This window comes from Ranitomeya variabilis, chromosome 5, assembly GCF_051348905.1.
Source record: "Ranitomeya variabilis isolate aRanVar5 chromosome 5, aRanVar5.hap1, whole genome shotgun sequence".
Classification (NCBI taxonomy): domain Eukaryota; kingdom Metazoa; phylum Chordata; class Amphibia; order Anura; family Dendrobatidae; genus Ranitomeya; species Ranitomeya variabilis.
This window is the reverse complement of record NC_135236.1, coordinates 48,254,339-48,281,578: the sequence shown is the minus strand read 5'-3', so window position 1 is coordinate 48,281,578 and position 27,240 is coordinate 48,254,339. Positions and strand designations below refer to the sequence as shown.

The 27,240-nt window shown below is 42.1% G+C and overlaps 1 protein-coding gene across 1 annotated transcript in view; it reads right to left on the bottom strand.

Moving 5' to 3' along the window:
- Positions 1 to 3,308: 3,308 nt before the first annotated feature.
- IL27RA (interleukin 27 receptor subunit alpha) overlaps positions 3,309 to 27,240 on the bottom strand; it is a 40,711-nt gene continuing 16,779 nt past the window's right edge. Inside the window, exons 3-14 of the mRNA XM_077261828.1 lie at positions 18,611 to 18,728; positions 18,373 to 18,533; positions 18,005 to 18,144; positions 15,407 to 15,557; positions 14,523 to 14,590; positions 14,112 to 14,301; positions 10,808 to 11,005; positions 9,857 to 9,958; positions 8,940 to 9,092; positions 7,240 to 7,368; positions 6,968 to 7,146; positions 3,309 to 4,763 (exon numbers count right to left, since the gene is read on the bottom strand). Coding sequence (XP_077117943.1) covers positions 4,581 to 4,763; positions 6,968 to 7,146; positions 7,240 to 7,368; positions 8,940 to 9,092; positions 9,857 to 9,958; positions 10,808 to 11,005; positions 14,112 to 14,301; positions 14,523 to 14,590; positions 15,407 to 15,557; positions 18,005 to 18,144; positions 18,373 to 18,533; positions 18,611 to 18,728 — 1,772 coding nt within the window. The 3' untranslated portion in view covers positions 3,309 to 4,580. The remainder of the gene's footprint in view (positions 4,764 to 6,967; positions 7,147 to 7,239; positions 7,369 to 8,939; positions 9,093 to 9,856; positions 9,959 to 10,807; positions 11,006 to 14,111; positions 14,302 to 14,522; positions 14,591 to 15,406; positions 15,558 to 18,004; positions 18,145 to 18,372; positions 18,534 to 18,610; positions 18,729 to 27,240) is intronic.

The window sequence follows — 27,240 nt, the reverse complement described above, 5'->3', positions numbered from 1 at the left end:
GAAGAAGCAGCAGCTGGTATTCTATCTGTAATGGAGCGGCCAGCGCAGTCACCAGATCTCAGCCCCATTGAGCTGTTGTGGGAGCAGCTTGACGGTATGGTGCAAAAAGTGTCCATCAAGGCTAATCAACTTGTGGGAGGGGCTTCTGAAAGCATGGGGTGACATTTCTCCAGATTACCTCAGCAAATTAACTGCTTGAATGCCAAAGGTCTGCAATGCTGGAATTGCTGCAAAGGGATCATTCTGTGACGAAAGCAAAGGTTTGAAGGATAAAATAATTATTTCAAATAAAAATCTTTTTTTCAAACCTTGTCAATGTCTGGACTAGATTCTCAATTTTATTTGGCAACTAATTTGATTAATAAAAGTATGAGTTTTCATGGAAAACACAAAATTGTCTGGGTGACCCTAAACTTTTGAATGGTAGTGTATATACGTTAATACTGCCCCCTATACACAAGAATATAACTACTATAATACTGACCCCTGAACAGTGTATATACAGTGCCTTGCGAAAGTATTTGGCCCCCTGGAACTTTTCAACCTTTTCCCACATATCATGCTTCATACTTATAGATACCAAATGTAAATTTTTGGTGAAGAATCAACAAGAAGTGGAACATAATTGTGAAGTTGAACGAAATGTATTGGTGATTTTAGATTTTTGTGGAAATTCAAAAACTGAAAAGTGGGGCGTGCAATATTATTCGGCCCCTTTAACTTAATACTTTGCCGTGCCACCTTTTGCTGCGATTACAGCTGCAGTCTCTTGGGGTATTTCTCTATCAGTTTTGTACATTGAGAGACTGAAATTCTTGCCCATTCTTCCTTGGCGAACAGCTCGAGCTCAGTGAGGTTTGATGGAGATCGTTTGTGAACAGCAGTTTTCAGCTCTTTCCACAGTTTCTCGATTGGATTGAGGTCTGGACTTTGACTTGGCCATTCTAACACCTGGATAGGTTTATTTGTGAACCATTCCATTGTACATTTTGCTTTATGTATGGGATCATTGTCTTGTTGGAAGACAAATCTCCGTCCCAGTCTCAGGTCTTTTGCAGACTCCAACAGGGATTCTTCAAGAATGGTCCTGTATTTGGCTCCATCCATCTTCACATCAATTTTAACCATCTTCCCTGTCCCTGCTGAAGAAAAGCAGGCCCAAACCATGATGCTGCCCCCACCATGTTTGACAGTGGGGATGGTGTGTTCAGGGTGATGAGCTGTGTTGCCTTTACACCAAACATATCATTTGGCATTGTTGCCAAAATGTTCGATTTTGGTTTCATCTGACCAGAGCTCCTTCTTCCACATGTTTGGTGCGTCTCCCAGGTGGCTTGTTACAAACTTTAAACAACACTTTTTATAGATATCTTTGAGAAATGGCTTTCTTCTTGCCACTCTTCCATAAAGGCCAGATTTGTGCAGTGTACGATTGTTGTCCTATGGACAGACTGTCCCACCTCAGCTGTAGATCTCTGCAGTTCATCCACAGTGATCATGGGCCTCTTGGCTGCATCTCTGATCAGTCTTCTCCTTGTTTGAGATGAAAGTTTAGAGAGATGGCCGGGTCTTGGTAGATTTGCAGTGGTATGATGCTCCTTCCATTTCAATATGATCACTTGCACAGTGCTCCTTGGGACGTTTATAGTTTTGGAAATCATTTTGTATCCAAATCCGGCTTTAAACTTCTCCACAACAGTATCACGGACCTGCCTGTTGTGTTCCTTGGTCTTCATGATGCTCTCTGTGCTTCAAACAGAACCCTGAGACTATCACAGAGCAGGAGCATTTATACGGAGACTGGATTACACACAGGTGGATTCTATTTGTCATCATTAGGCATTTAGGACAACATTGGATCATTCAGAGATCCACAATGAACTTCTGGAGTGAGTTTGCTGCACTGAAAGTAAAGGGGCCGAATAATATTGCACACCCCACTTTTCAGTTTTTGAATTTCCTCAAAAATTTTAAATAACCAATAAATTTCAATCAACTTCACAATTGTGTTCCACTTGTTGTTGATTCTTCATAAAAATTTACATTTGGTATCTTTATGTTTGAAGCATGTTATGTGGGAAAATGCTGAAAAGTTCCAGGGAGCCGAATACTTTCACAAGGCACTGTAACTACTATAATACTGCCCCTGTGTACAAGAGTATAACTACTATAATATTGTATAAGAATATTATTAATATAAAAGTTGTCAGATAAATATTTATTTCTCCTTCTGGAATAATCTTTCAATCTCAATTCATGTATAAAATCTCTAAAATCTGTATTCACTGAAGACAGATATTCCCAATACGCTGACGGGATTGAACGGAGCAACACACTGTGGCAGGGGGTGTTGTGAAGGGAGAGACTGTAGGGTCTCTGCCAGGGGTGGGATCCTGGCAGAGGCTTGGCATTGAGAGAACGTAACGGGACCGTGCCTGCTCAGCTTAGCGGCGGTGCCCAAGAAAGGACTAGAAGCGAGGCAGATTGTGCTGAGTGAGAAACGAGATCAAGCAGAAGGAGAATACCAGCAGGGGTTTTGTTGAAAGAGGCAGCACCCTGCTGAGGCGCAATACCGGTGGCCGGAACGCCGAGGGAGTGGAATAGAATACAGCTTCAAGCCATACTCCAAACAGCGGCAGGACAGTCGGTCTCAGGCGGGCTGTCTACCACATATCACCTATGAAGTCTTGGGGGGCAATTGCGGGAGAGGGGCGTCTCTAGGGTCCCGGAAGAACTCCAGGCCTACCTGACAAACGGGTGCCATTCCAACCTGAATACAGGGAGGGGTGGATTACAGAGGAACATCAAATCGAGTTGTGAGGGAACTTAAGAAACAGACACAACCGTTGTGGGGTCACTTTCCGTGAGCACAGCAGGGAAGGACTACAACACATAGCGCTAGAAGGAAGGCACAGATTTCCACCTGAGAGGAGGACTCTGGAGGTGCCATTGGACCGGCCGGACTTGCGCAGCCTGGTGAACCGTATTCTGGACTGAGGACTCAGAGATCTCCAGTAAAGAGGTAAAGAGACTGCAACCTGGTGTCCTCGTTATTTACCGCGACCTGCACCCCACAACTGCACCGCTACACCACCATTAGCACCACTTATTTCACCGGACGTCCCCCACTGACGGACAGGGCCACGGACCGGGTCTAGCCACCGTGACAACCCCAGGACTGAGACCTAGAGGCCCGGCTCCGGGTACCCCTCGGCCCTGCGGCGGTGTGGGGGCGCGCCGCACATACAATTATTGTAATAGAAACCACATTCCACATTCTTGAAGTAAAAGTCAGAGACACAATTCTTACAAAAATGAATATTTTATCTCATATTTTCCAAAAAATATTACACAAAAGTAAAACAGTGCACAATATTGTCCTTATGGGGACAGGCGGCCATTGTCACGTACGCCGGGTCTGTGATATGTAAACCAGATATATAGTCTGGATGTGATAGTGCAAACTGTGATGAGGTGACACATGGAAGGAGAGCGCGTGAATCTCATCACAGATGGTGTAGGACAAGGCGAGCACCATTGTTTCCTCATACCTGAGATCTAGTAGGACAAGTGGAGAGGACTCGTCCCTAGCAATATATCAAGTCAATAGTATAATAACCCTGTACCCTACAGTAAATAACACTTATACAATGAGGTGGCCAAAATGTTTTTGATCCAACTACAGCGAGTGTAGGCAACCATCATATATAATAGAAGGTATTCAGGCCCTGGCAATGACGGTGACCTGAGCCCATAGTCACTGGATTGGGATTAATTTGATTTTAAGGCCAAAATGTCAGAAATACCTCAGTTTTGTGTCAATTGGCCCAATCAGGGTTAGACTGTCCACCAGAAACCCCAACAAAGTCATTCTGGACCATCGGAGGCCAAAAATATTGCAAAACTTAAGGCCCAAACGGGGTCAATTTGTTTGAGCATCAGTCCAAACATGTCAGGTTGACTGACTAGAGACCAAAATAGGTAAGATTGGCTCTCCAGTGGTCCAAAAAGTGTCGCATTAATCCACCAAAGACCAAACAGACAATGGTAAGTAGAGACCTAGACTCAGAAGAACATATAAATTGCTCAAATAGGTCTCCAAAAGATCAAACGGTCAAATTGGTCCACCCAATCCTAAATATTGCTCATAATGGCCCATAAGAGACCCAACCAAAGTCAGATTAGTCTACTAGAGGTTCAAAACTGGTCAGACTCACCTACTAGAGGCCCAAACACAGTGAGAGTGGCCCATCAGTGACCAAAACAAGGTCTCACTTACGGACCAGACATTCAAACAAGCCCAGAAAAGATGGCAACCTCATCAGGTAGGCCCAAAGAAGGTCACACTGGCCCACAAAAAGCCAAACAGAGTAGGACTTGTTTACCAGAGGCCCAAGTAGGGTCAGACTTCACCAACAGAGACCCAACAGAGTAAAAGGAGATCTTTCATGTTTTTCAGGTCCAAGTGTATCTAATCATAACCCATATGCTTTGAATCTTGATGTGTCACGTTTGGTGTCCATTTCGGCCAGGTCAGATAACTTCATCTTCTTTCCATCATGGGCAGCTTTAAGTGTCCTTCAGCCTAAACCCATTACTTCCTCTGGGGTTGGCATGAAGTGTTTTTCATACCCAGAAGTAATGACAGGAGGCTTATTCAGTAGGGTTGATGGTGGTGATGGTTTTGGTGGTGGAGGTGGCGTTGGTGGCTGAGGTGGAGGCTCTATCTCTTCCACTACTGCAATGAGTGGGTTGAGGGAAACCTTTGGGAATATAAGCAGATATACATCATTAGATGAGAAACCTCACATGTATATTCATCTGTGCATAGAGGTGTTATCTGCCGCCTCTGATGATAAGGAGTCTGCTGAAAAGTCTTCCTTTAAGGATGGGAACTATGGAACTATGGGTTTAAAAATGCCCCAGGAATTTTTTTATATGTATATAAATCGTAATATGAGAAAATGTTTATTTTTTTTTTAAGTTAATGTAACTCAAAAACCTGATTTAAGCAATAGGACATTTTCTCATGATATCTTCCCTTTAAGGTGCAGGATTTCCTTAAAGTGTCCAAACCTTCTTGAACAATGCTGGCACATTTCTGGCCTTGCAATTACAATGTCTGACCTCCGGAGGCGCTGCTCAAAGATGTCTCACATTATCTTATTTTGTTTTATTGTATTGAAGTCTCCGAGAAGCAGCTTGTTACAGACTCCACACCCCCCATTTTAGGACTGGTAGGGTGGAGCCTCCCTGGGCTATGCCTTACATTAATTTAAGGTGGTTATCCATTGTTCCCGTGGACTATTACGGACAAATACTTTTGATTGTTTCCTAAACAATCAGAGAACGTCATCCTCCCCTCCGCAATCCTCAGAGTACACAGAAATCAGAGTCTGCATTTTGTCAATCCTGTCTGAAACGTGCTGGGACAATGAAACGCGTGAGTCAGCATTACATATCGGGGAAGTGGGTGGATAATGACAGATGTCTGCTTATTTGCTGTTTCCCAGCACGGACGAACGAGTGGTCAACACTCCCCACACAGAACCCACATCAGCCATTCAAAACGCATGGTGTCCTGTGTGTCCAAACATTGACATAGACCGTGAGCTCCGCGCTATCTATGTAGTGTAGCTGTACCAGTAAACCCCATGGGGGGCGCTGTTATTATCTACACATAAGACTAGAGCTGCCCAGTCTGAGGAGGACCAAAACTACTAAGTGACCATTCATCACTGAAAAGTGCCCACTTACTTGAAGGGAATATGTTATGACAATTTTACTCCTGCCACAAGTTGTTTCTCTGTCTACATCCTAATATGACAATACAAATTTAAGTAGTTTTGTAGAAATCCGATGTGTCAGCGCTGAGAAATAAAGCTTTAAAACCACATGCAAATTAGCTTGGAAGTGCATTGGGGGAGTGTCATACAACACTGTACATCGACACGCCCCCAGTGGTCTTCCAGGCTAATATGAACGTTGTTTCAAAGCTTTATTTCTCAGCGCTGACACACTGGATTACAGGCAGCCCCCAGGGTTATGAATTAGTTATCTTCTGTAGCTTTGTTCGTAACCTAGATATGTATGCAAAAAGGAACACGGCCTGGAAGACAACCCAAAAAACTAACACTACCTCAACACTGACCACTCCAGCTTCCTTGCTGCTCAGCATATTAATCTTTTCCTTCCATTGTAGGATGTGCCACGTCACCTGGCCTCTTCACTGTAGGATTTAAGACCACATCCAAGCCGTGGAGGTCACTCTGAGCATCATAAGGTCGCAGCATGAACATGATGACCTTATGACGCGTAGTGACCTTCAGGGCCTGGATGTGTCTGGAAGTTTTGGGGATTGGGCGCACTACAGTGGAAAGAAGAAGACTGGACAGAGAGCAGTGGGGTGGCCTGATAGCTTAGTATTAGTTTCTATTTTTTTAACCAATACTCACCTTGCCGTCCTTTCCTCTTCTTTCCGTTGCCTCGCGCGACACATCTCCGGCCTCTCCACTATAGGACAGGACCTCACGGACGTCCAGGCCAAAGCTACTGCATGTCTTAAGGTTGCGATGATGACACGACCTTATACTGCACAGTGAGCTCTGGCCTGGACGTGGCCGGGAGCCTGGCATATAGTGAAAGATAGTGAGAGTCGCGGCGCGCGACGAGGGAAAGAAGAAGACCAGAGAACCTCCAGAGAGGTCAGGCGACGTAAGTATATTAAGTCATTTTTCTTAAACAATGATTATTAACCATAGTGTAACAATCCTTCTTGCGTTTACACAAGATGAGACGGTACAGTAATGGGTGCCTACATAGTGCCAAATTTGATTACCCTTATACAAAGTGAACATCTGACGTTCGTAACTAGGGGTTGTACATAAGTCTGATGTTCATAAGTTGGGGACTCCCTATACTTCAAGACACATATCATTTTTATTAAGTTTTACATCATAGACATTACCTGATGGGGTTGCCACATGTTGACATTGGATGCCATGAAGAGTTTCTTAAATTTGTCTTCAGGTTTGGGGATTCTGGGCCAAAACTGAGTCTTACAATCAAAGAAACACAGAATGGCGCCACAGACTAAAAGTATGATGACGACAATAGGGACTATGAGCAGAACGTGACGTCGTTTTCCTGATGTTGAAGAGGAAAAGAACATGTTGAGGTGTCAGGACACAATGTTGTATAAAACACATACTAAATTGTCAGACATTTTTGTGTACATGCCTGAAGTTGGAAATATCTTTAGGGGACTTGATTGTCCTTCACCTGCTCTAGTGGAAGCAGTCATCCAGATGGTATATACAGTCTCTGACAACAGTCCTGAGATGGTCTTGTTCCCACTGCCATTCGATACTAAGACAAACCATTCTTAACATTAAGTCATTACCTAAATAGTCTATTCTAAATTCTTGAGTTAGCGAGGATTATGAGAAAAGTGATGGAGAACATTTAAGGTTATGTTTATACTAGAAAAATTTGAAAAGTGAAAGGAACCTGTGAAGTGTGAATACTGAATGCCTGTTCATATAAAATGGGAACAGTTATGGGCGCTTACATAATGCTGATCACTAAATTAGTGTCTTTTGATATACCAATTATCATAAGTGACATAAGATAGAAATAAGAACAATTAATGTGGTGCTGATTAACTGTACACAATGTGAGGATATGGTTGTGAATAAATCTTTAGTGATAATAGTTATATAATATAATAAGGAACAGTGATGGGTACCTATTTAGTTCCAAAGCTGACTGCTTACAGGGTTTGAGAAGAAACAGTAAAATCTTCTTGCGTGGTTTTAATATTGAATAAGTTTTTATAGTATGAGAATAAACACTGGTAGAGCCTAGGGGACCCAACACTGACTATGCATACAGAATCAGAAGGTACAGTCATGGGTGACAATGATTGTTACAATTATACAGAGTGAAATGGCAAACTAATGAGAGACTATATAGTTCCAGTATTGATTAATTTTTACACTTTTTACTTTTATTGGTTATTTACTTTCATACAGGGTGAAAAGATAGAGTGAAGGGTGGGGTTTAAATTGTTTATATAGAGACATAGACGGGTGCTGATATGAAGCTAATGATAGTGGGGAATGCCTACGTGTTTCCAATATTGGTTATTTTATAGAGAATAAGAAGAAACAGTAATAGATGTCAATTTGTTACCTATGTTAGCTGCTTTTGGACACATTGAGAAGGTACAGCATGGAATTCCTATGTAGTGCCAATGTTAGAATGTTGGTTACCTTTATATAAAGGTACAATAATGGGTGCCTATATGGTGCCAATATTAGTTACCTTCATACAAATTGAGAAAATACAGTTTTGAATAGGTGCAAATTTTGGTAACCTTTGTATAAAGTGAACTGTTACATTAATGTGCACCCGTGTGCTGCCAATATTGACTGCATTTACACAGGCTGACAAGAAGCAGTCACGTGTATTTTTTGTGTTAATTATACTCTCAAAAAAGTTTGCTAAAACATCAATGATACCTACTGTATATACAACTTATAATGACTATGCATACAGACCAAGAAGATATTTTGTTAATTTTCTGTTTCAGTAGAAACAAAAAATCATAAAAAAGAATGTATATCAATGGGTGCCCATATATTGCACCATTACTAGCTAATTTTTCAAAAAGTTAATAGATATTATGATTATTAATCAGGGGGTGACAATCCTTCTTGCCTTTATACAAGATGAGAGAGTACAGTAATGGGTGCCCACATAGGGCCAATTTTGGTTACCTTTATATAAAGTGAAAAGGTACAGTAATGGGTACTCATATGGTGCCATTATTAGCTACTTTATACAGGGATGGGAAGAAAGACTAATGTATACTTGGGATGAGTTAATTATATATAGTATAGAAGGAATGATAAAAGACGATGAAGCTGATGAAATACCTGTGTAATACTTATAGGTGTTGGTGCTATTTATGTAGATGGTATAATGTGAAATTATTCCTCTCTTGTGCAGTCTTGGTATCTCCTCCCACGAGACAAGGATTTTTCCGGCAGAAAGATGTTGGCAGGTAAAATTTGGAGCAGCAGTAGGAACTGCCAAGAGAGAACAGAGAAAAAAAAAAGATTATATTACAAGATTCCCTAAGAAGAAAACTCTCAAGTGCCTTCCTCCCATGTTCTGTGATGTCTGAATGACACCAGACTGAGAACTTCCATTGATTCATATCAAAAACTTGAGTTGACAGACAACACTGCCACCTGCTGTTCCTTGCACGCAGTGCATGTATACATTTACTACAGTGCCACCTGTAGTTCAACGTCTGTTTAGTTTTGTATTAAGTTTAAATTTGTGTTCTCATGACGTATTTTGCAGAAAAATAGGAAGCTTTGTTATGTAAGTATATGCTGTGGATTTAGTAACTATTATGGAAATTTCATACATTCATTTCCTTATTTTACTTCCTATTCTCTTCCCTGCAGATTCAGCTATTTGTTTAATAAGTGGCTTATTGTAAAACAAGTATGGATGGAAGAGGGGAGGTTCTGCGGACAACAATTTCGCCGTAGCCACATACAGACATGCTAAGCATCCATGTCTTCTCAATAGGGAGAGGTAACAATTCGGGCAGCGGCTTACCTCTAGTGAAAATGAAAGGATTGGGCATGTTAATATCCAGCATGCCCAACCCTTCTTTAGTCCCTCGAGAATGGACACCTCCATGCACATTAGGTGGTAGACTCGTTTTGGCAGCACTGATATAATATGTATGGTCGGCCTAACTTTTTAGACCTATCAACTATCCAATTAACTTCATCTTACATGTACCAGATCTATGACTGCGACCCTTGTATCTTACCCTCCTCTTGGCTATAGGCCTCTGTAGAGAAGATCCTGATGCAGCTGTTACTGTAAATGACATTTACAGAGATGTAGTAAGGAATCCCAGGAGTAAAGTTACCTGCCGGAAAAATCATGAAGTCCATATAAATAGCTGAAAGAGATTTTATTATGCAGAACAACATAAGATTACAGTGGAGATATAATATACACGATAAGCTCCTGCGCCAGGAAATATTACAAGAAGAGGCGCAAATATATCAATAGGCAAGATATATACAAATATATGTTCCACAGCGCTCAGCTATATAAGGTACCCAAGTAATACCACCGCACAGTTTTAAATAAATATCACTGTAATAAAAGTGCTATCTAGTGCCCAAGTAATAACACTACACAATGACTACATAATACCAAAACACAGTGCCCAATTAATACCACCACATAGTGCTTAAAAATACCTGCACAGTGCTATACAGTGCCCATGTAATAGCACTACACAATGGCTACATAATACCACAACACAGTGCCCAAGTAATACCACCACATAGTGCTCAAAAATACCTGCACACAGCACTATACAGTGCCCATGTAATAGCACTGTACAATGTTTAAATAATACCACCACACAGTGCTCAATAATATCATCATGATGACAGTGCTCTCCAAGTAATACCACCACACAGTGCCCAAATAATACCAGTATAGCTGATCTCACAAATGGAAGCAGAGGAGCTGAGAAAGGTTCTCACTCCATCACTGTGTGCAGTTTCCCTGATCTCTTCTTTCTTACAGCAGCCATGATTAGCCATTAATTAGTCACATGGTCACCCAGGCTCCATGGAAATGCACAGCCCCTGCTCCTCCTGTGTGACACTGAGTTAGTCTCAGTCCTGATCTGGGGCAATGTGGAGATATTGGGGGGATGTATTATGTTTTAGATGATAAGGATGTCTGGTGAGACCCCCACCTGGAAGTACCACCGTCTCACTGAGCGCCTGGCGTCTAGTCCAGTGTACCTGGGTCTTCTCATCCTCTCTCACTTCTCTCCACTCAATTACGTAGTTCAGGACGTCATCAGATCTCACTGGGGCATCGCACAAAATGTTGATTTTTCCAGATGAATCTTCACTGACTTTACAGTAAGAACCGCTTCCATTTATTATTTCTGTAATAACAATTATCCGAGAATGATCATCAAAGAAGAAGATGCCCAGTGACAGGAGGAGTAACAGGATAATGTACAGTGACAGGAGGAGTAACAGGATAATCTACAGTGACAGGAGGAGTAACAGGATAACCTACAGTGACAGGAGGAGTAACAGGATAATCTACAGTGACAGGAGGAGTAACAGGATAATCTACAGTGACAGGAGGAATAACAGGATCTTGTACAGTAACAGGAGGAGTAACAGGATAATGTACAGTGACAGAAGGAATAACAGGATAATCTACAGTGACAGAAGGAATAACAGGATAATGTACAGAGACAGGAGGAGTAACAGGATAATCTACAGTGACAGGAGGAGTAACAGGATAATCTACAGTGACAGGAGGAATAACAGGATAATCTACAGTGACAGAAGGAATAACAGGATAATCTACAGTGACAGGAGGAATAACAGAATAATGTACAGAGACAGGAGTAGTAACAGGATAATCTACAGTGACAGGAGGAGTAACAGAATAATCTACAATGACAGGAGGAGTAACAGGATAACCTACAGTGACAGGAGGAGTAACAGGATAATCTACAGTGACAGAAGGAATAACAGGATAATCTACAGTGACAGGAGGAATAACAGAATAATGTACAGAGACAGGAGTAGTAACAGGATAATCTACAGTGACAGGAGGAGTAACAGGATAATCTACAGTGACAGGAGGAATAACAGGATAATCTACAGTGACAGGAGGAATAACAGAATAATGTACAGAGACAGGAGTAGTAACAGGATAATCTACAGTGACAGGAGGAGTAACAGGATAATCTACAGTGACAGGAGGAGTAACAGGATAATCTACAGTGACAGGAGTAGTAACAGGATAATCTACAGTGACAGGAGGAGTAACAGGATAATCTACAGTGACAGGAGGAGTAACAGGATAATCTGCAATGACAGGAGGAGTAACAGGATAATCTACAGTGACAGGAGGAGTAACAGGATAATCTACAGTGACAGGAGGAGTAACAGGATAATCTACAGTGACAGGAGGAGTAACAGGATAACCTACAGTGACAGGAGGAGTAACAGGATAATCTACAGTGACAGAAGGAATAACAGGATAATCTACAGTGACAGGAGGAATAACAGAATAATGTACAGAGACAGGAGGAGTAACAGGATAATCTACAGTGACAGGAGTAGTAACAGGATAATGTACAGTGACAGGAGTAGTAACAGGATAATCTACAGTGACAGGAGGAGTAACAGGATAATCTACAGTGACAGGAGGAGTAACAGGATAATCTACAGTGACAGGAGTAGTAACAGGATAATCTACAGTGACAGGAGGAGTAACAGGATAATCTACAATGACAGGAGGAGTAACAGGATAATCTACAGTGACAGGAGGAGTAACAGGATAATCTACAGTGACAGGAGGAGTAACAGGATAATCTACAGTGACAGGAGGAGTAACATGATAACCTACAGTGACAGGAGGAGTAACAGGATAATCTACAGTGACAGAAGGAATAACAGGATAATCTACAGTGACAGGAGGAATAACAGAATAATGTACAGAGACAGGAGTAGTAACAGGATAATCTACAGTGACAGGAGGAGTAACAGGATAATCTACAGTGACAGGAGGAGTAACAGGATAATCTACAGTGACAGGAGTAGTAACAGGATAATCTACAGTGACAGGAGGAGTAACAGGATAATCTACAGTGACAGGAGGAGTAACAGGATAATCTGCAATGACAGGAGGAGTAACAGGATAATCTACAGTGACAGGAGGAGTAACAGGATAATCTACAGTGACAGGAGGAGTAACACGATAATCTACAGTGACAGGAGGAGTAACAGGATAATCTACAGTGACAGAAGGAATAACAGGATAATCTACAGTGACAGGAGGAATAACAGAATAATGTACAGAGACAGGAGTAGTAACAGGATAATGTACAGTGACAGGAGTAGTAACAGGATAATCTACAGTGACAGGAGGAGTAACAGGATAATCTACAGTGACAGGAGTAGTAACAGGATAATGTACAGTGACAGGAGGAGTAACAGGATAATCTACAGTGACAGGAGGAGTAACAGGATAATCTACAGTGACAGGAGTAGTAACAGGATAATCTACAGTGACAGGAGTAGTAACAGGATAATCTACAGTGACAGGAGGAGTAACAGGATAATCTACAATGACAGGAGGAGTAACAGGATAATCTACAGTGACAGGAGGAGTAACAGGATAATCTACAGTGACAGGAGTAGTAACAGGATAATCTACAGTGACAGGAGGAGTAACAGGATAATCTACAGTGACAGGAGGAGTAACAGGATAATGTACAGTGACAGGAGGAGTAACAGGATAATATAGTGACAGGAGGAGTAACAGGACAATCTACAGTGACAGGAGTAGTAACAGGATAATCTACAGTGACAGGAGGAGTAACAGGACAATGTACAGTGACAGGAGGAATTACAGGACAATCTACAGTGACAGGAGTAGTAACAGGATAATCTACAGTGACAGGAGGAGTAACAGGACAATGTACAGTGACAGGAGGAGTAACAGGATAATCTACAGTGACAGGAGGAGTAACAGGACAATGTACAGTGACAGGAGGAATTACAGGACAATGTACAGTGACAGGAGGGAGCACAGGACAATGTACAGTGACAGGAGGGAGCACAGGACAATGTACAGTGACAGGAGGAATTACAGGACAATGTACAGTGACAGGAGGAATTACAGGACAATGTACAGTGACAGGAGGGAGCACAGGACAATGTACAGTGACAGGAGGAGTAACAGGACAATGTACAGTGACAGGAGGAGTAACAGGATAATCTACAGTGACAGGAGGAGTAACAGGACAATGTACAGTGACAGGACGGAGCACAGGACAATGTACAGTGACAGGAGGAATTACAGGACAATGTACAGTGACAGGAGGAATTACAGGACAATGTACAGTGACAGGAGGAGTAACAGGACAATGTACAGTGACAGGAGTAACAGGACAATGTACAGTGACAGGAGGAATTACAGGACAATGTACAGTGATAGGACGGAGCACAGGATATAGAAGTCACCTGTACATGGTGGGGTGACACATGCCGGAGGTCCTACTCCCTTCGAGTTCCTGGCAGTGATGCACACTTGTGTGGACTGGGCAGGGAGGACACTGCTACAACATGGGACTTCTTCAGTGCTACTCTCACCCCCATGTACAGACGTCACCTCGTACAGGACTCGGCCCTTGGCAGAGCGATGCTCCAAAGCCTGCAGCAACAAACAAATGGAGAGTCAGCGTCAGTGACACAATAAGACATCGTACACATGGAGCGATGGCCTCAGCTCAGGATGTGACTGGAGGAAACAAGAGTTTTGTGCAGCTCAGTAATATGATCATCTTCTCTATTCGTGTCTAAAGCTTTAGTCGCAGTTCTTCTGGTTTCCTGATCGCACAGTTGTATCCAGTAACACTTTATATGCAGCTTTACCTTCCACATCAGCAGCAGAGAAGATCCGTCCTCCAGACTCCTCCAGACATTGCAGCTTCCATTAGGGGCTAAAAGGCAAAAACAAAAGATGACAAGTGAAAGTGTCGAAACTTGGTCAAAGTTGAAGGAAAGATGAATGCAGCACGTAATCAGCAAATACTGGAGGCAAATTTGCACTCATCAGCCCGGAAACTGCGCATGAGACGTACTTGGACGTTCCAACATGACAACGATCCAAAACACAAGGCCAAGTCGACCTGTCATTGGCTACAACAGAACAAAGTGAAGGTTCTGGAGTGGCCATCTCAGTCTCCTGACCTCATTATCATTGAGCCACTCTGGGGAGATCTCAAGCACGCAGTTCATGCTGGACAGCCCAGGAATTTACAGGAACTGGAGGCTTTTTGCCAAGAAGAGTGGGCAGCTTTACCATCTGAGAAAATAAAGAACCTCATCCACAACTACCACAAAAGACTTCAAGCTGCCATTGATGTTAGAGGGGGCAATACACGATATTAAGAAATGGGGGATGTGAACTTGTGATCACGGTCAATTGGATGTTTTGGGTTGTCACTATGATTTAAAGAGAGAAAACACAGTAGTTTGACAATAAATGGCTTCACCCAACCACTAACCATGAGTGGAGAAAAAGATTTGGTGTTATCATTCATATACTCTGAAAAAAGGCCAAGAAAGCAAAAAATCTGCCGGGGTATGTAAACTTTTGAGCACAACTGTACATGGTGTAGGAGACTCAAGAACGAGATGGAGCAGTACACATGGTATATGATATATGGATGGTGGCCGTCCATAGTTTCGGCATGGGGTTATGCAATGCGATGAAGGTATAGGATGGAGAAGAACGACCATTCCATGTCTCTTACCCATTTCTGGGCTCATCAGGACGTGACTCGTGCTCCACACACTTCCTTTCTTCTCGCCCTCTGGTAGATATCGAATCTGGAACTCATACTGTGTGAACGGCGCCGGCTCATCCAGTATATAGTTATTTATCTCCAGGTCTTCATTTTCTACCTGGTATTTCCGGAACAGAGCAATACATTGCATTATTCCACCAGTGCCAGGGCCACAGAGCCCACTATGACATGAGGGCACAGGAGCTACAGATCTCCCATGTAATGTACATGGGACCTATTCTCAGTCATGTAGAAAGCAACATAGCTTGTGAATTTATCAAAGACACAAAGAAAGTGGTATTTAAGAAAAAAATCAAGACTAATTTCTAGAGTCGAAGAGGGACTGATGACAATATCCCTGGTGGCCTAGAGTTAATTGCAATATCCCTGGTGGTCTAGTATTAATTGCAATATCCCTGGTGGTCTAGTATTAATTGCAATATGAAAGCTGGGTACAAATCCAAGAAAATAATAATATCTAGCAATTGGATAAAACGTAACCTTTATTAGGTCTGAATATTAAAATGAGTAAACAAATAACGAGTTAACGGGGAAAAAGAAAGGGAAACCCTAGTGCCAGTGTGAACCTACCCAACACAGATGGGGAAAAAACAAAAAACACAAAAAAAATGCTGACAGAACCATAAACAAGTTTGCCTTAAATATGAACAACTATTATGTGGTTAGCGTTGTTCTATTGGCTATTAATTTAGTTTTGGCTGTCAGTGAATATAGCAGCATATAAGAGGCATAAAGTCAAACCTGACCGGAGCAAATATCATACCCAAACAAGATCGGGACCCTGCAGCCCCATGAACGAATTCATGAGCATCCCCCTTGTATATATTAGTACGGTTCAGGTACTTATGAAGAAGTCTTTTGTTAGACCGGGCACTGTCATGTGCCAATTTTCTCATAAGACACAATTAAATGGATCGATCTCACCCATTGTTGGAGAGAATCATCCTGTCTCTCAAGGGGTGAGAATGTCTCTATTGCGAATGGCGTTCCCGACGCGTTTCGCCCGTTAGGACTCATCAGGGGAGTGTGAGAACCGGCAGAGAAGCGGCAGCTGCATAATAGCAAATAGAACAACGCTAACCACATAATAGTTGTTCATATTTAAGGCAAACTTGTTTATGGTTCTGTCAGCATTTTGTTGTGTTTTTTGTTTTTTCCCCATCTGTGTTGGGTAGGGTCACACTGGCACTAGGGTTTCCCTTTCTTTTTCCCCCGTTAACTCGTTATTTGTTTACTCATTTTAATATTCAGACCTAATAAAGGTTACGTTTTATCCAATTGCTAGATATTATTAATTGCAATATCCCTGGTGGTCTAGTGTTAATTGCAATATCCCTGGTGGTCTAGTGTTAATTGCAATATCCCTGGTGGTCTAGTGTTAATTGCAATATCCCTGGTGGTCTAATGTTAACTGCAATATCCCTGGTGGTCTAGTGTTAAGCCATCAGGGATATTGCATCAGCTCCTAGTGGAGGTGTTAACAACAGTTTTTCTGGTGGTCTAGAGTATGGGGGTATGCTCCTTTTATTGTTTATGGGACTGCTAAATCACTGTAACAGTACCTAAAGGTACCGTCACATTAAGCGACGCTGCAGCGATATCGACAACGATACTGATCGCTGCAGCGTCGCTGTGTGGTCGCTGGAGAGCTGTCACACAGACAGCTCTCCAGCGACCAACGATGCCGGTCCCCGGGTAACCAGGGTAAACATCGGGTTACTAAGCGCAGGGCCGCGCTTAGTAACCCGATGTTTACCCTGGTTACCATTGTAAATGTAAAAAAAAAACAGTACATACTCACCTTCTGATGTCCGTCAGGTCCCTAGCCGTCTGCTTCCTGCACTGACTGTGAGCGCCGGCCGGCCGTAAAGTAAAAGCAGAGCACAGCGGTGACGTCACCGCTGTACTGTGCTTTACGGCCGGTAACCAGGTTAAACATCGGGTTACTAAGCGCGGCCCTGCGCTTAGTAACCTGATATTTACCCTGGTTACCATTGTAAAACATTGCTGGCATCGTTGCTTTTGCTGTCAAACACGACGATACACGCCGATCTGACGACCAAATAAAGTTCTGGACTTCTAGCTCCGACCAGCAATATCACAGCAGGATCCAGATCGCTGCTGCGTGTCAAACACAACGATATCGCTATCCAGGACGCTGCAACGTCACGGATCGCTATCGTTATCGCTGCAAAGTCGTTTAGTGTGAAGGTACCTTTAGACGAAGAATGGAGAGAGGCACAAATGCTCGACCACTGATTCATTGGGACGGGATGAGATATCCATTTAATTAGACAGCAGAGCTGTGTAACCAAAGCATTTTTATGGATCTTAACCATAAAATTCTGCATGGAAGTGTTTTATCATTCAGCCCTACAGAGGGCAGACCACCACTATTCTGATACAAATGCTACCATTCTGGCTGCCGGCAGTCACCACTGGGGGGAGCTCCTGAGCTTAGTGCATACAGTGCAGTAAGTAGATCTGATACCTACAGTGTTACAGGACAGTTCTCCAGGTCAACCAGTCCATATAGCTACTGACCTCAGTCCAATTCTCAGCTCCCATTATGCGATACCTCAGCTCCACTGGCGGGTGATCCAACACCTCGTCCTCTGGATGTTTCCAGGTAATTTCCAAACTATCGCTTCCCGAGATGGAAGAATTAAGAAGAGGAGGTCTGGCTGCAAGAAATTAGATGGATTAATGGGTTGTTGAAACTTGATGACATTTGTAACAATCATCCTGAACTGCTCCTGATTATAATTCAGAGCTGAATTCACAATTCTGCACACTTCAGAGCTGAGATCTCTTGTACAGAACATGATTTGCAGATATTACTGGGTCTGACATTGACAATCCAATATAATATGATATTTTCACATTTATCCACGGCACCAGTGTATACTTACAATGATGTCCATGACTGCCATAAGTGAAATGAATAGTCTTCCTCCGGCCTCCCGCACTGACCGTGATAAGATACTCATTCAACCTCACCAGTATTTCCCGTTTAATTAGAAGCCAGTTTTGACCAGCAGGAATAGTAAAGAAAAGAGGAGGTTCATGGAGGCTGGAGGAAGGAACAAAAGGATGGATTATAATCCCAAAAAACAACTTGACAGCTTTTTGTGACTTCACCGCACTCACTGGGTGAGATTCTGCAGGGACACAGAGTGCTCGGTCCACACGTCACTTCTCCATGAGCAATTCAGGTCTCCGCTCTGATCTCTGATTACACAGAAAACAGAGGAATCATCAAAGAAACCTGTTTATAGAAGAAAATAGTCACTGACAAAAAGGAGACATCTCTGTGCGGTCTGCCTCCTATATACAATATTGTAACTACTAAAATACCGCCCATATGTACAAGAATATAATTACTATAATACTGCTCCTATGTACAAGAATATAACTACTATAATACTGCTCCTATGTACAAGAATATAACTACTATAATACTGCCCTTATGTACAACAATACAACTACTATAATACTGCTCCTATGTACAAGAATATAACTACTATAATACTGCCCCTATGTACAAGAATATAATTACCATAATACTGCTCCTATGTACAAGAATATAACTACTATAATACTGCCCTTATGTACAACAATACAACTACTATAATACTGCTCCTATGTACAAGAATATAACTACTATAATACTGCTCCTATGTACAGGAATATAACTACTATAATACTGCCCCTATGTACAAGAATATAACTACTATAATACTGCTCCTATGTACAAGAATATAACTACTATAATACTGCTCCTATGTACAAGAATATAACTACTATAATACTGCTCCTATGTACAAGAATATAACTACTATAATACTGCTCCTATGTACAAGAATATAACTACTATAATACTGCTGCTATGTACAAGAATATAACTACTATAATACTGCCCCTATGTACAAGAATATACTGTAACTACTATAATACTGTTCCTATGTACAAGAATATAATTACTATAACACTGCTCCTATGTACAAGAATATAACTACCATAATACTGCCCTTATGTACAAAAATACAACTACTATAATACTGCCCCTATGTGCAAGAATATAACTACTATAATACTGCCTAGTATGTACAAGAATATAACTACTATAATACTGCCCCTATGTACAAGAATATAACTACTATAATACTGCCCCTATGTGCAAGAATATAACTGCTATAATACTGCCCCTATGTACAAGAATATAACTACTATAATACTGCCCCTATGTACAAGAATATAACTACTATAATACTGCCCCTATATACAAGAATATAACTACTATAATACTGCCCCTATGTACAAGAATATAACTACTATAATACTGTCCCTATGTACAAGAATATAACTACTATAATACTGCCCCTATGTACAAGAATATAACTACTATAATACTGCCCCTATGTACAAGAATATAACTACTATAATACTGCCTCCTATGTACAAGAATATAACTACTATAATACTGCACCTATGTACAAGAATATAACTACTATAATACTGCCCCTATGTACAAGAATATAACTACCATAATACTGCCCTTATGTACAAAAATACAACTACTATAATACTGCCCCTATGTGCAAGAATATAACTACTATAATACTGACCCCTATGTACAAGAATATAACTACTATAATACTGCTCCTATGTACAAGAATATAACTACTATAATACTGCTCCTATGTACAAGAATATAACTACTATAATACTGCCCCCTATGTACAAGAATATAACTACTATAATACTGCCCCTATGTACAAGAATATAACTACTATAATACTGCCTCCTATGTACAAGAATATAACTACTATAATACTGCACCTATGTACAAGAATATAACTACTATAATACTGCCCCTATGTACAAGAATATAACTACCATAATACTGCCCTTATGTACAAAAATACAACTACTATAATACTGCCCCTATGTGCAAGAATATAACTACTATAATACTGACCCCTATGTACAAGAATATAACTACTATAATACTGCTCCTATGTACAAGAATATAACTACTATAATACTGCTCCTATGTACAAGAATATAACTACTATAATACTGCCCCCTATGTACAAGAATATAACTACTATAATACTGCCCCTATGTACAAGAATATAACTACTATAATACTGCCTCCTATGTACAAGAATATAACTACTATAATACTGCACCTATGTACAAGAATATAACTACTATAATACTGCCCCTATGTACAAGAATATAACTACCATAATACTGCCCTTATGTACAAAAATACAACTACTATAATACTGCCCCTATGTGCAAGAATATAACTACTATAATACTGACCCCTATGTACAAGAATATAACTACTATAATACTGCCCCTATGTACAAGAATATAACTACTATAATACTGCTCCTATGTACAAGAATATAACTACTATAATACTGCCCCCTATGTACAAGAATATAACTACTATAATACTGCTCCCTATGTACAAGAATATAACTACTATAATACTGCTCCTATGTACAAGAATATAACTACTATAATACTGCTCCTATGTACAAGAATATAACTACTATAATACTGCTCCTATGTACAAGAATATAACTACTATAATACTGCCCCCTATGTACAAGAATATAACTACTATAATATTTCCACCTGTACAGTGTGTATATATAGATAGACAGACAGACAGACAGACAGATAGATAGATAGATAGATAGATAGATAGATAGATAGATAGATAGATAGATAGATAGATAGATAGATAGATAGATATTCAGTGTATATTTTATTTTCTCACTGTTCCTTACAGTAACAATTTCCAGGATTTTTCCCATCACAGAATTATATGGATAGTTACTTAACCCCCGACTATAATACTCAGTAGATATTTCCGGACTCGCCCGTCACTTTCTATGACTCCCTCCCCTGTAGAAGAACAATGCTCCCTCATCTCGCTCGGGTTACAATAGTTACCGAGAACAATGACCGTCTAAACTCAAGAAAGGATTTGAGCTAAACACATCATGGAAAATAACCCTCCCTACCTTTCCTTCTCTTTTTTTACTACTATTGAGCCACGTGTGAGGGCTGTCTGTGGGTCTGTGAGTCCGTGGGAGAAAATGCTGCAATATTGTGACATTTGTGGTTCATACCTTGAATATATTTAGGGTGTTTTTCGTTATGAGACCAAACATTGTGTTTTAGGTTCAGGCTATGAATGGACAATATTTTTGGAGGTGGAGAGTGTGCACCTCGGGCAGACATTGGGGGGGGGTGCTTCTTCCTAATAAATTCTCCTCTCAGTTATTATTCCCGCACAGGATGACAGTAATGAGAGTGTTATAATAAAGGCATATGTGCGCCCCTATAATGTGAATGTGGGTGTCTACAGAACAGTGCGGAGTGGAAAGTAGACCGCGGCATAGCAAGTACTACCAAGCCGCAGAGCATGCCCACTACACTCTTCTATAGAAATCAAAAGTTGATGACCGCAGCTCACTTCCTGCATTTCTTGGCACCGTAACATCTGCTCATGTCACAAAGCATGATCACTGCATGCGCCTATAGAAGTCAATAGCTGATAGGTATAGTTCATCTGATTCACTGCACAAGCTACAGAGCACGCTCACAAACACTCTGCTGCAGAAATGTCACGAGGCATCACCAGACTGTCATTAGATAACACACAGATCCCCTCAATAACCTTTTCTGCACGTCACAGACTAAGCTCTCCTCCTACCCTCCCTGCCCAGTGATGTCCGCACAGGAGAAGAGTATGTGTTAGTCTACGTTCACATTTGCGGTCTGCGCCGCAGCGTCGGGCGCCGCAGCGTCGCCGCATGCATCATGCGCCCCTATATTTAACATGGGGGCGCATGGACATGCGTTGCACTTGCGTTTTGCGACGCATGCGTCACTGCGGCGCCCGCGTCCGGGCGCAGAGGACGCAGCAAGTTGCATTTTTGCTGCGTCCAAAATCAATCAAAAAAAGGACGCATGCGGCGCAAAACGCAGCGTTGTGCATGCGTTTTACTGCGTTTTTGTTTGCGTTGTGCGTTGCGGCGCCGACGCTGCGGCGCACAACGCAAATGTGAACGTAGCCTAAGGAGGGGGTGCGGACCCTCCTATGCTTTCCCCTCTTTGGTCTACCAATTGTGTGCGGTTCCTAATGTTCATTAATGTGAATGTAATTGATTGGTGTCGTGTAGTGTAATGTAAATGCACTGTTGTGTATAGGATTAGGGATAGGATAGGATATAAGGTAGTATAGAACAATAGTGGGGCTAGAACAGAGGAGGGCTTATTAGAGACAGGGAATAGGAATGTTAGTTTAGGTACAGGCAGCATAGGGGATTTCCAGCGGGGAGGAGTTAGAGTAGTGCAGTGCAGAGCAATAGGAGATTGGAGAGAGACTGCAGAGCCCGGGCAGCCTTGCCCAGGGCAAGGAGTAAGAAGCAGCAGTGAAAGAGAGAGTCTGCTAGCCGTGGGGATAAAGCTGCTACGGCAGGAAGAGGCCACAGGCTGAGAGTCAAGCAGTCATCCATCAGCTTAGACAGGACCGTTCCAAGGAGGATCAGGGATCTACGACTGAGGCAGGTGAAGCTGAGATGGCGAGCCTGGCACCTTTTCCTTTTGAAACCGGATGAAGGAATGGTAGGAAGCTGGTGGGACTGAAGGCACGGACGGGACAGAGATTGTCCAGAAGTCAGGCAGGGATTGCCAGAAGAGAGACAGTGTTGTCAGGAAGAGCCGAGGCTGTTCGGAAGGCAGGGAAAGTGCAGGACATGTCGCTCTGTATACACTGTGCCGCATTTGTTATGGATACCCTACTGCTAAGTTGAACTGTTGAAAAAGAACCTTGTCTCTGGAATGGTTTGTGGAGCTCAGGAACGCGGAACCGGAGTGACAGAAGCCGAGGGGACATTGTATTTCATCTGTAGGGTGCCAGGGTGTGGGAACACTACAGCCCGTTGCCATGACTACCACCCTGGCCGCCTTACATATGCTCACTACACTTCCGCAATAGTCACAGACATCTCCTACCCCTGCTCGTACAGTGACGTCAGCGTGTTACAGTCCATGCTCTCTGCGTTTTTTCCGTAAATTCTCTGGGTGATGCGACACAGCTCATTTCCTTCCATTCCCTGCGCAGTGATCTCTGCACATGTCACAGAGCATGCCTACAATATTCTCATGAGTCATCATCAGATTGAGATTTCCAAATCCATGCTGAAGCCGTAAGTATGGTTCCCGTCACTTACATGCCATGAAATTATAACACACATGTAAATTCCATATCTGCAAGCATATTTAATGATATATAGTTCATTCATCGGCTGCACATGTCCTGCATGTCTCCTATCACTTCAATTCCATCTAAACAAGCATATATAATGGTATATAGTTTATTCATTTTACTGAGCTTGTCCCTTAAGTTAAGGTCATGTCGCTTTCTCAAAGAGGTTTATGATCCATGTTGGCCTGCAAACTTGTTTATTTTTCTCTACATTTATTGTCTCCTGCTGTCTTACCTTAGTTTATTGATAACGAGTCAAATTAGTGATAAATCTAAGAGCAAACCTCTTATATATTCAGAGATAGCTTTGGGGAGCATTTATGTACATTTTATTCTAAGTACATTTTTTCAAAGTTCCTTGCAGTTAATCATGGCAGATAGGGCAGGAGACAGGTAAGACATTTAAAGAAACCTATTTCCAGAACATTTGGATTGCAACAAATATTCACCATATAAATAATAAGAACGGAGCCACATATGAGTCCTGAGGCGGACAGAAAAAACTCCAACACAATACATATGTCGGATTATATATATAAATATTCACCATATGTATTTGTATAATTTATATCCTGGCAGCTGCATTCACTCACATCCACTGTCCTTGCACTAACTCTTTACACTCCATCCATATCAGCCCCTCTGTCCTTTCCTCTCCTATGTATAGCACTCACGGTCTTTTCACATTGCTAAACTGCACAGATCCATTCAGTCCCACCATTCAACATGAGACGCTCTCACAAATCACTTAACCATCTGCTCACTCTTTCTATCCTCCTTCTAGTCGCAGGAGACATCTCTTCCAACCCCGGTCCCCCATGTTATAGCAAGTTAAACCCCTCAACTACTACACTCAGAAACCCCTCAAATCTCATTAATATTTCCTGCATGCCTTCTGTCTCTTTTAATTGTGCCCTCTTGAATTCTCACTCAGTGTGTAATAAACTCTCCTTCATCCATGACTTCTTCCTTTCTGATTCTCTTAACATTCTGGCTTTTACTGAAACCTGGATCCAGCAGTCAGACACCACCGCTGCTGCTGCTCTTTCATATACCCCAAAATCGGACAACAGACCAGGTGGAGGCGTTGGTCTGCTCCTATCACCCAAATGTACCTTTTAAGGTTATCCCCCAAGTACCCTCACTTGTCTTCCCTTCTTTTGAGGTCCATGCTGTCAGACCCTACATCCCCTTCTCCATGCGAGTGGTGGCTGTGTATTGTCCTCCGGCCCCTCCCATCAGTTCAAGGATCACTTTGCCACCTGGCTTCCACATTTTCTCTCCTGTGACATCCCCTCCCTCATCATGAGAGACTTTAACATCCTCATTGGTTTTCCCCTCTCCCTATCTGCCACTTACCTTTTATTTCTAACTGCCTCCTTTGGCCTTTCGCAGCTTACTAACTCTCTTACACATGAAGACAGAAACTCCCTCAACCTGGTCTTCTCCCGGCTTTGCTCAGTGTATGATTTTACCAACTCCTCTCTCCCGCTCTCTGACCTCAACCTTCTTTCATTCTCTGTCAAGAACTGTCATCCTGCTCAGGTCACCTCCACTTTCCACACTTATAGAATTTGCAGTAATCATTAGCCCCAATCTCCTCCCTCTCATGTCCTGATTCTGCACTGAAACATTATAATGAAGCATTGCAAAGTGCCGTGGATGAAGCTGTACCTCTTATACATAGAACAACTTGGCACAGATGGCGACAACCCTGGCACATGCTGCAAACATGTTTCCTACAGCGGTGCTCCAGGTGCACCGAACTTCTGTGGAGAAAATCCAATCTGCCCGAAGATTTCATTCATTATAAGTTTATGCTTAAAACATACAACACTGCCCTTCACCTCTCCAAACAAACCTATTTAAATGCCCTCATCACCTCACAATCCAATAATCCTAAAGGTCTCTTTGACACTTTTCATTCCCTACTCAACCCAAGTGTGCAGGCCCCAACCACGGATCTCCGCGCTGATGATCTGGCCAATTATTTCAAAGAAAAAATTGACCATATCCGACAGGACATTTTCTCCCAATCCCCTCATACCATGCACTGTTCTCCCTCCCCTGCTGCATCTAGCTCACTCTCTGACTTTGAACCAGTCATGGAAGAAGAAGTGATCAGGCTCCTTGCATCTTCTCGCCCTACTATTTGCACCAGCTACCCTATTCCGTCACATCTTCTCCAGTCCATTTCCCCACCTGTTACTACTACCCTAACAAAAAAATTAAACTTCTCTCTTCTGGTATCTTTCCCTCCTCATTTAAGCATGCCATCATACACCCATTACTCAAAAACCATCCCTCGACCAAAACTGTGCCGCTAACTATAGACCTGTCTCTAATCTTCCCTTAATCTCTAAACTCCTCGAACGCCTGGTCCACTCTCGTCTTATCCGCTATGTCTCAGATAACTCTCTTCTTGACCCTCTACAATCCTGTTTCCGCTCTTTACACTCTACTGACACTGCCCTCATTAAAGTCTCTAATGATCTACTAACAGCTAAATCTAATGGTCACTACTCCATGCTGATTCTCCTGGATCTTTCTGCAGCATTCGACACTGTGGATCATCAGCTCCTCCTCACCATGCTCGGTCCATCGGTCTCAAGGACACCGTTCTTTCCTGGTTCTCCTCCTATCTCTCTGACCACTTCTTCACTGTATCTTTTGCTGGCGCTTCCTCCTCTCATCTTCCCCTTACTGTTGGGGTTCCTCAAGGATCAGTCCTAGGCCCCCTCCTCTTCTCTTTGTATACCTCCCCTATTGGACAAACAATCAGTAGATTTGGTTTCCAGTGCCATCTCTATGCTGATGATACCGAATCATACACCTCTACTCTTGACATCATGCTTGCATTATTACAAAACACCAGTGATTGTCTTACCGCTGTCTCCAACATCATGTCCTCCCTCTATCCGAGTTAGAGCAAGGCGTGAAAGAGATGCACAGGTAGGTTCCCACACCGAGTATATAGATAAAGAGAACCTGGCACTCAACTTAAGTTTTTAATAGCAGTGAATTTATTCGTAGTACCAGTAAACGTTTCGGTCACAGGAGACCTTCATCAGTTACGTACTAGTAAAGTTGAAAGAAATGCATGAAGGTTGATCATAGATCCGTGATCACCTGCTTTGATTGCTTAGGATAAACCATCCATCTAGCCAGATGGAAAAGGAGATTGTGCTTAGAGGTCGGAAGGTCCAGAGTGAGACGATGAGTCCACCGCTAGTCTATCTCGTGGGTGTGTGTTTATCCTAAGCAATCAGGGCAGGTGATCATGGATCTATGATCAACCATCATGCATTCCTTTCAACTTTACTAGTACGTAACTGATGAAGGTCTCCTGTGATCGAAACATTTACTGGAACTACGAATAAATTCAGTGCTATTAAAAACTTAAGTTGAGTGCCAGGTTCTTTTTATCTCTCCCTCTATCTGAAACTGAGCCTGTCAAAAACTGAACTCCTTGTGTTTCCTC